This window comes from Gallinula chloropus (assembly GCF_964237585.1).
Source record: "Gallinula chloropus genome assembly, chromosome: 1".
Classification (NCBI taxonomy): Eukaryota; Metazoa; Chordata; class Aves; order Gruiformes; family Rallidae; genus Gallinula; species Gallinula chloropus.
Genome location: NC_140085.1, coordinates 122,813,014 through 122,821,849, shown reverse-complemented (window position 1 = coordinate 122,821,849; position 8,836 = coordinate 122,813,014). Strand labels below are relative to the sequence as shown.

Here is an 8,836-nt window from a genome sequence, read left to right as displayed (position 1 = left end):
AGCATATATGTGCTGAAGAGCCTGACCCAGAGAACTGTGGCCACAGCAGTACCTGTATGGAGGTGTCCTCAGGTGGTCTCTGCTCCCCATGTGCCACCTAAGGCATGGAGCAATTCGGTGTGCCAGGCCAGGTCTAGTTTTCTTAACCACTGGTGGCAGGCAGCAGAGGAAAGGGAACTTCTGTTACCCTCCACCCCTCCTTAGTGCTGCTGTGCTTTAGCTCACAAATTAGCTCTTGCTAGCTAGTGTCAGGGCTGACTGCCCTCTCTTTCATTTCCTCATTAATTCATTTGCAGGAGAAACCTTTTTAGAAGAGACTTTCTAATGTCAGAGGCCGAGAGAGTCAGAATTCTGGTAAGGATCGCTGTAAAGATACTGAGAAACTTCCTCTGCTGACACCAGAGTGTGAAATTAAACAATATCTACCTTATGGTCAAAGACAAACAAACATCTGGCTGGAAAAACAGGGCTGTGCTCATGAGTGGACAGCACAGGCACGGGGGTGCTGCTTTTCAGGCACATCAGATGACGCTGCATGTCCTGTACAAAGGTATCCAACGCTGTAACTTTTCAACTTCCAATAATTTCTACTCCTTTGCTTATATTCTTCACACAGGATGTTTCTTCTTTGCAGTGGATTGGCAAGACCGTGGGCTACAATAAAACAGCAGAGAACTCTTTCCTTGTTTGATTGCCTCCTACGACATTTTATTAAGCAGGGAACTTTTTTTGTTGATTTGTACGTGATAACTTGCAAACAAATGTTTTCACAGCTTTGGAAATGACAAATCCTTGATGAAGCTTCCCTGGGGTAATGTTTCCCTGCCATCAAATCAACAGCCTGGTCTGTCTCCAAGATGAAGAGGGGAAAGAAATCTGCTTCCCCGAGTCCGGGGAGAAACCAGAAGCGGAAGCCTGCCGGGTAAGAGCCTGTCTTTCTATCAAGCACTGCAGTGTGTGGCCTTTAGTAATTACTGCCACACTCATCACTGTTCCTTCCTCACACTCCTTCTGGCACTGACTTTCCACGCTCTGCTCTCATCTATTTTCCCCTCTCCACTGCTGGAAACACGTCCTTGGGCTGCCTTTGGCTCACGCATCGTGTCTGTGATCGACCACATTATTAGTGAGGCTGAAGGACACCGCTGGGGGGGCTGTGCGCTCCCAACCTGAGGCTGAGGTCTCTGCTAGAATGGTCTGCAGGGAGGGTTAATTCTGAACTAATCGATCGACTCTCATCTCCAAGAAGGATTTCGGAAAACTATCTGTTTGCAAAACAATATTTTATTAATAAAAAGACTTACAAACAGTAAGAAAGAACCCCCAATTTCACACTGAATGCAAAATCCAAAATAAACCCCCGGAACCGCACCTCGCTTCTTCGCTCTCTGTACAAGAAATGCCACTGGGTAAGAAATCCTATGTCCACCTTTAGATAAAGAAAGTGCAAAAAACAAAAAGCATCATGCATCCTTCTACGCAGAGTAGCTGCACAGCCTGACAGACTTAACCAGACACACAAAAAATCTGTACATCAGTGATTAAAAAAAAGCCATGCTTCGCGTAGCACCAAGGGGAGAATGATATGGGTGAGAAGACCCCCACGTGCGCCCTGCAGTCCTGGCTCAGGGGCACGACTGACCGATTTCTGCTTGCAGCTTCATCTCTTCTTTCCTCAAGGGAAAATTGTCAATAAGTGCAAAGAGCTCGGCGGGCGTTGCTGGGAAAGGGTAGCGCTCCTTGTCCATGCCGTGCTTGTCCATCACCACGATGTTGAAGTTGTAGTGGGGGATCCTCAGCAGCAGCCTGCAACGCAAGGAACTCGCTTTGTCACAGCCCGCCAGCTGCCGCCTGGGCGCCGCAAACCAGCCACTGGCAGAGCCACCCTCTGCTGGGTGTAAGCAGAAGGCAGGGGTGGTCAGAGGGGGCTGTAGGGGGCCAGCGTTGTTTTGGCTGGGAGAACAAGGAGTCAGGCAGAGAGCAGGTGTCTGAACATGCTGCTGGCTGCACAGCTGCAGCGGGGAAGGGCCAAGGTAACTGCACTCAGCTCTGTTTTCTTCTCAGGCCTCTGAGTGTTAGCACAGCACGTGCCATTGCCTACTGCTATCACAGGAGGAGGAAAAAACATAAAGAGAGATGGAGGACTATCTCCAGAGTGGCTAAAGAAAGCCACTGTGGCGGAGCTAGGGTTACAAACAGACTACTCGTCTTGGCTGCTGCCATGCGGCATAAAACCAGAGTGAGGAAAAGCAGGACAAAATTACTGGAGTCAGTTCTCATCATCTCCTAATAATAATAATCATCTATCTGGTGGTAACTCCAATTTAGGATAACAAAACCCACTGCTAATCGTGGCAGAGTCCTTTTCCTTTCAAGTGGTAAAAGGGGTTATTTGAGCTCTTCTGGAGGGGCAACACTAACAAAAATATATCCTTGGTGCTCTTTTCACCTGCTGCTTGAATGAGTAGTGAATTAGAAGATCCTCAGACAAGCGGTCAGTCAACATCACTGGTGTGGGGAGCAGTAAACTCAGGCAGCCATGACAGAACAGTGTCAGGACAGGAAAGCTGCCATGAAGAGGGTCTCGGGGGACAGTGGTAAAGTGTGAAGCATCAAAACTGACCGTCAAGTTTGAGTGCTCTATGTGTCTTCCTGTTGCAATTAGGGACCTTGGCTATGAGATGCAAGCTAAAATAAAGTCTGAAGTTAAGCTATGGTGACTGGAAGCTACATTCCTCTCATGCCTCATCTCACCTAAGAAAAGGGAACTGCACTCAGTTCCCTTTATGCCAGTTCTGGACAGCATCTTTATTCAGGATGTTTATGTGAGTGTTTTCATTTTTACTCAGGTGCCTTCCATAACTGGAATGCTGGAATTCACGTGCTGCAGTAACAACAGAAGAAAAAAACCCCAAAACAACCACAGGGAAAACTCACTCTCCCTGAGTGTGGGGCAGGTCACACCATACCAATTTCTGAGATGGAGCTTCATTAGAGATTGTAGGGAAGGGGAACGAGGTGCTACCAAAGCTTATTACTTTCTGCAGAGCCACAAGAAAACTGTTCCAACTTTAATAAAAGCACTTTAACTTTTTTTGAATAAAAGAAGCTCTTTGTGCACTTCTTCCTTTTATAGAGAACAAATGTTTTTATTTTTTGCAGTGCCAAAAAAAACCCCTCTTGGGGTTGTCGGCATTTTTATTGTCCCCAGTTAAGATGTGCTCAATGTACTTGAGCATATCACAGAAGATGTTGCCTAAAATGCTCCTGGAATTTTCTTAAATAACTACAACCCTCCCTGCTGGCAAGGCCTTCACTTCTGGCTCCTGTCGTCCTCTTGTCCCTAGGAAATGCTGCACTTGAAATCTCCCTTTCAAGTGCAAGCCAACACCCTGCCAGTCTAAACCCAAGTCAAAAGAGTTCAGGCACCTCAGTAAAACCGAATGTTGTAGTCAGGCTGGGGAGGCTGAGATAATTTCCCCTTTGAAGTACTGCCCATATCACTTCTGCCTGTGGGACTTCAAAGAGCAACCACAGCTTCTCCTCCTGGCCTGGCCCCAACCACCAGCAGCGCTGCAGAGCAGATGAGCTGTTGCCGCCACTGGAGGCTGCTCCAAGGCTTGTCCTTGCAAAACCTTTGTGATCTGTCATGAGCACATCAGACCAGCTCCAGCACAAGCACAGACATGCCTGAAGTATCTTTAGGGGTAGCACCCAAAAATACAGACCTATAACACGATTATAGTGCGCTCCCACAAACTCAGACATTCACTCAGTTTGAGCAAGGGGGCGAGGGAAGAGATGGCACTTGAAATTTCAAGTAGCACAGCCTGTGGCCCAGCCCCTGTTAGTGCTAAAGAAACTGTGCTACTCAGTGTCATAAATACCAAGTGCTCATTAATTTGCAGTACCTATTATAGGCTATTGTAGAGAATAAAATAATCCTGAAACTTATTTATCAACATCTACCTTCCAGCATCTAGCCAGGGCCATTAGAGTAGAGTATGTGCATTTGGGAGTTCAGCTGGACAGACTCAAGAGCAATACATCATACATGACAAGGCACAAACAGGAGAGTGGGGAGCGCTGACTTACTTACCTGAGCTGCAGGGCAAGTGAGGGGGGCAGCAGCTTTACACCTATTCTTCCAATCTGTGCTGGGAAAACACCCACCAGTTCCACTACAGTAACGTGTCGCAGGTCTAAGCCACACTGTGCTGGCTGGAAGGGTTACAAGAAGGAGGAGGTGTGTTAGGTACCTGTGAGGGAACAGCGGGTTGTTTTCATCATGCAGTGAGTGTCCATAGAGCCCAATCTTCAGTTTAAACCATCTCACTGATGTTTGAAGCGGAGGATACTTTGAAAAGTCTCTGATTTTTCACTGCAAAGAACTACAGCCTCATGATTCCAGGGGATGTTAAATGACCGATTCTTCACTGCCCTAAGAAAAACACCACACAGGGACCACCTAGGAGAAGCATCAACTTGGCTTTGTAATGACATGAAAAGATGCCAGGGGATTAAGCATTGTGCCAAGTAATCTAATTGTGCAATCACAGCAAGGTATGTGAAATGGAAGTTGACTGCAGTGGGTTTTTTTCACGCCAACTTGTTTGGCCACTCTCAAGCAGTGGGGAAAAAAGTATTATAACCATTACCTTTGGTATGTTAAACTATTTCATTTTGATGAATATTTTGAATTTTCTTTCCAAGTTTTATGTGTTTTAATACAACTGTAACTTAAGACAGAAGTTAAAAACATCATCATGTTGATATGCCAATGACTACTTATGCTGAATTTTGTTATAGCAGTGAGTGAGAAAAGAAACAAGGCAGAAGCACTTGCCCCTGTGAAAGAATACAGGACCGACTCCTTTCCCTGAGGACACAGATTTCTGAGGTACATCCCTAAGCCTAGCAAGAACCCAACAAGAGCATCGCATTTACAGCACCCAGGAAAGACAACTACCATATGTATTCAAATTTTTTAAGAACAAAATACCCCAGCATTATCTCCAGCACTCTGCGTGATCTCTGTGCTGAGTCTCCAGTCTTTTGCTGGTGTGTGGTTATTTATGAAGCTATTACACTTCTGTGCATTGTAGTTACAGAGTCTGTGAGGATGGGTTCCATGAACTGCAACCACTGAAATGCTGGATGGGTTGGGTTTTTGTTTTTTTTTTAGGAACTGAGTTAGGAAATTATTATTCAGCACAAGTTAGTATGAAATTAATTTGGGGAGGATGGAAGATGGCCAGAACTGCCTGGGATTCTGTGACTGGTCAGTCAAGAGGCTGAATTAGAGACTGGGGAGATGTTTCAACTCAAACACACGTAAAAAAAGGATTTACATGGGTGGATTTACAGTAGTGGAATAAGGATTTACAATACAAGGATTTACAGTGGTGGAACCACTTCTGCTTCAGCCAGATCTTCCAGTGGCTGCAATGTAACAGCTAAAGTTTGCAGAGTTATATCAGTGGGGCTTGTCCTCTTGTGTGTTCCTTCAAAGAAAAAAAGTACTTGCACACCCCCCCCCAAAAAATGTGTTTTACCTGCAGCATTCCCAACTGCATCCTGTAGAAGAAGTTGGCTGCAGTAGGAGTTGAGATAATTAGCAGTCTCCGCTTCTCATAAAACTGATCCAGAAGTGCAGCTGCAGTCCTCACATTCACATTAATATTCATGGCTAGAATTAGATTTAAAACAAAAGTTTTAGAGCATCCTGAAAACAGATCTGTTTCTAAAAGCATGAAGTGTTTGACAGAAGAAGCACAGGAACTAGTAATAAGATGGCATGGGTGAAATACTGGCCTCATCGAAGCCAACAAATTTTATCTTAAGCTGCTCTGGCTTGCAAGATGCACTGACTCCAGAATGTGAAGTTCTGTAGAGAGGTTTGAGCTAAAACACACCATCAGTTTGTGAGGTACCATCACCCTAGAAAAGAGCAGTCAGAGGCTTCAACTCTAAGTGCAATTTGGCTGAGGAGACAAAGATGTTACATTTCTTACCTCTAAGGCATTAAAGTTTGCTGCTGTATTCCACTCCCCACCTCCTTCCCAAACCCTCACTGCCATGAGAACCACAGCTCTGGCAGCCCTTCTGGTCAAGTGGTGAAGTACTCACTTACGTGCACAGGTTGGCTCCACTCCTGACCACCCCAAATTGTACTGGCACACTCTAGCTGGGCTTCCCTGCAGCTCGTAGCCACCAATGCAGGAGAACTCGCACGTGGCGCCGTAGTTATTTCCATCACCCGAACACTTGATGTAGCCGTTGTCTGGGGCATTTAATTTCACACAGCGCCTGACTTTGAGCAGGAGGCACAACAACAAGAAAGAAATGGCAGGGAATGAGTCACCCTAGGGTAGCATGGCCAGGGGAACAGCGATATAGAAGACATTTCTCTGCTTTCTTTCTAGAGTCATGTACTTAAAACCCTCCAGCAACCAACCAAGGAAACGCCCTCTTAATTCATACGTAAGCTGCAATGCGACGGCTGTACAGGTGTGTGCAGGTGACTCTGGCATCATGGTGACAACGAGCTGAAGCTCAAACCTACAGGTTTCATCTCAATATTCAACTTCAGATTTCCAGATCTGTCTGAACTTGTCACAGATGTGAGTCACAGCTGAAAAAGCACTCCTTCATTTATTTGTTTCAGCAGCTCACAAGCTAAGTATCGGGGAGAAGCCAGCAGGAGCGAAGGGACATGGAGCTGGAGGCAGGACTGATCAATGAAGCTCCTCCCTGACCCTGTGATGTACCGGCCACGCACCCTGCTGCAGGGGGTGAGCAAGACAACGTAACCCCTTTTCAGCATCAGTGTACAGTTTGTGTACACACACCTATCCAGACAAGTATCAGGCAAAAAATCAGGACGTTTCTCACAGAACCACAGAATCGCAGGGGTTGGAAGGGACCTCCAGAGATCATCAGGTCCAACCCCCCTGCCAAAGCAGGTTCCTTAGGACAGGTCGCACAGGGAAGCATCCAGACAGGTCTTGAGTATCTCCAGAGAAGGAGATTCCACAGTCCCCCTGGGGCAGCCTGTCCCAGTGCTCTGTCACCTACTAAGCCAGGTGCACATTAGTGAATGTACTTATAGGGTAAAACATTGTTCTTACCTCTGACTTTAACAAGAAATTTGCAAGTGCCTTTGTTTTCAGCTCTGTCATACACAGTATATTGGATTTTGTGGTCGCCTTCTGGAAAATGTGAGCCTGGTGGCAGGCCTTTCAAAATAACACTAAAAGAGGAGAAAAAACAGGATAGACAGTCATAAATTCACTAATGTTTTCCTACTGACAAGGCTGTAAAAGCCTGAGGAGTGACATTTGAGGCACTCTAAGATTGTCTGGCTGTGCTGCATGACTGAAGACTCACAGTTAAGGAAAGGAAGAAGCTGGGCAGCAGTGTGACTGGAGTTTCTGAACCTGCTAACAGCAGCCCACCCTGGAGTCATACAAAAGGGCTCCACTCTGCCAAAACAAGGGAGGGAGAGTAGGCAGGGCCTGCTCGCTTCCTGTAAGACAATCCATAGTATAGCCAAGCATCACACTGTGCCCGAACACCCTTGACCTTCCTTTTCCTTACACAAGGAAAACTTGAGATTGATCCTCCCTCATTTTGTGTTGTGCAAAACCCACTGTCAGGGCTGCAGCATAACCCAGAGTTAGCAGAGTGTGAGAACACATCCAGCCTCTTGGCTGCTCCACACAACTCCTATGGTTACACCAACCTACAGAAGTGGCACAGAAAGTGAGATTTATAGTCCCAGCAGAGGAGTGTGGTGATGCACAGCAGTATTTTCACCTGGAACATGTTCCTGCCCTGCAGTGAGGTTGAGCAGTGTTCTGTGCAATGGGAAAGCTTTCGTCCTCACTGCTCTGCAGGACCCAGTGCATTCAAGGAAAGCACTGTATGCTCTATTAAACATCACAAGGAGGCAAGACTTTATAAAAACAGATTTATGGAAAAGCTTCCACAGCTTCAGCAGCTAACCTCTTTGGAGCTGGGGACAGTTACTCATATGACAAAGTCTGCATGGGATATTTCCCAATTACTTTTTTTGCCTGCCAGACATTTTATCACAAAAAAAAAGACTTTGGAATTTATTGTGATGCTTATCCATGCTTTTATTTTATCAGGTTGTTGGGGTTTTCTCTGATGCTGTTAATTCCCATAGAATTACTACATGAGATCCTAACAGCAACATTGGTTTTCATCCTGTAATGAATTCTTTCTGGCATCTGGCCACCCTCATCAGCTGAATTATGAGCCAAGGACCCTGGGATTAAAAAGGAGAAGACGCAAACATTTGACAGATTTGCACCTACTCTGTCAGAATGCCATCAGCAGTGTCCCTGCCCTCTGGGGTATCCCAGAACACTCTGGCCGTCAACTTGTTGGGCTCTGCAGTTTTCTCCTTCACACTTGGGCACTGGATTCTTGGAGGTTCAGTATCTGTTGAAATAAGAGGACACATGTACAGGTGTTACAGCTACACATTTTCTTCACAGCTCTTGGCCTACTGTCAGGGCAATCCGGGACCACCTTCGGATGGCCACCTCAACACTGGAGGTGGCCCAGCCAAGGCAGGTGGAGCCTGTACTTCTCACCCTTTTGTAAGAGGAAGAGAAGACAATGATCAAGCCCCCTACCCCACATAAATAAACCCATTTAAAAAGTGGTTATTGTAACTTTATTTATCTCACCCCAGTTAAAAAGCAGTGTCCACACATGGACTGTGTTTAGCTTTGAAGCCTAAGGAGGGATACCCAAGCCTGAACCTGGGGAGCCTGACCCTTCTGTTTATCTGCTCAGCCTCCCT

At 46.2% G+C, this 8,836-nt stretch overlaps 1 protein-coding gene across 1 annotated transcript in view; it reads right to left on the bottom strand.

Annotated features, from left to right (window-relative positions):
• Positions 1 to 1,625: 1,625 nt before the first annotated feature.
• The window catches only part of SRPX (sushi repeat containing protein X-linked), a gene marked incomplete at both ends in the record, with an annotated part of 44,780 nt that continues 37,569 nt past the window's right edge, over positions 1,626 to 8,836 (bottom strand). Inside the window, 6 exons of the mRNA XM_084268943.1 lie at positions 1,626 to 1,806; positions 4,100 to 4,221; positions 5,556 to 5,689; positions 6,134 to 6,313; positions 7,131 to 7,252; positions 8,343 to 8,469. Coding sequence (XP_084125069.1) covers positions 1,626 to 1,806; positions 4,100 to 4,221; positions 5,556 to 5,689; positions 6,134 to 6,313; positions 7,131 to 7,252; positions 8,343 to 8,469 — 866 coding nt within the window. The remainder of the gene's footprint in view (positions 1,807 to 4,099; positions 4,222 to 5,555; positions 5,690 to 6,133; positions 6,314 to 7,130; positions 7,253 to 8,342; positions 8,470 to 8,836) is intronic.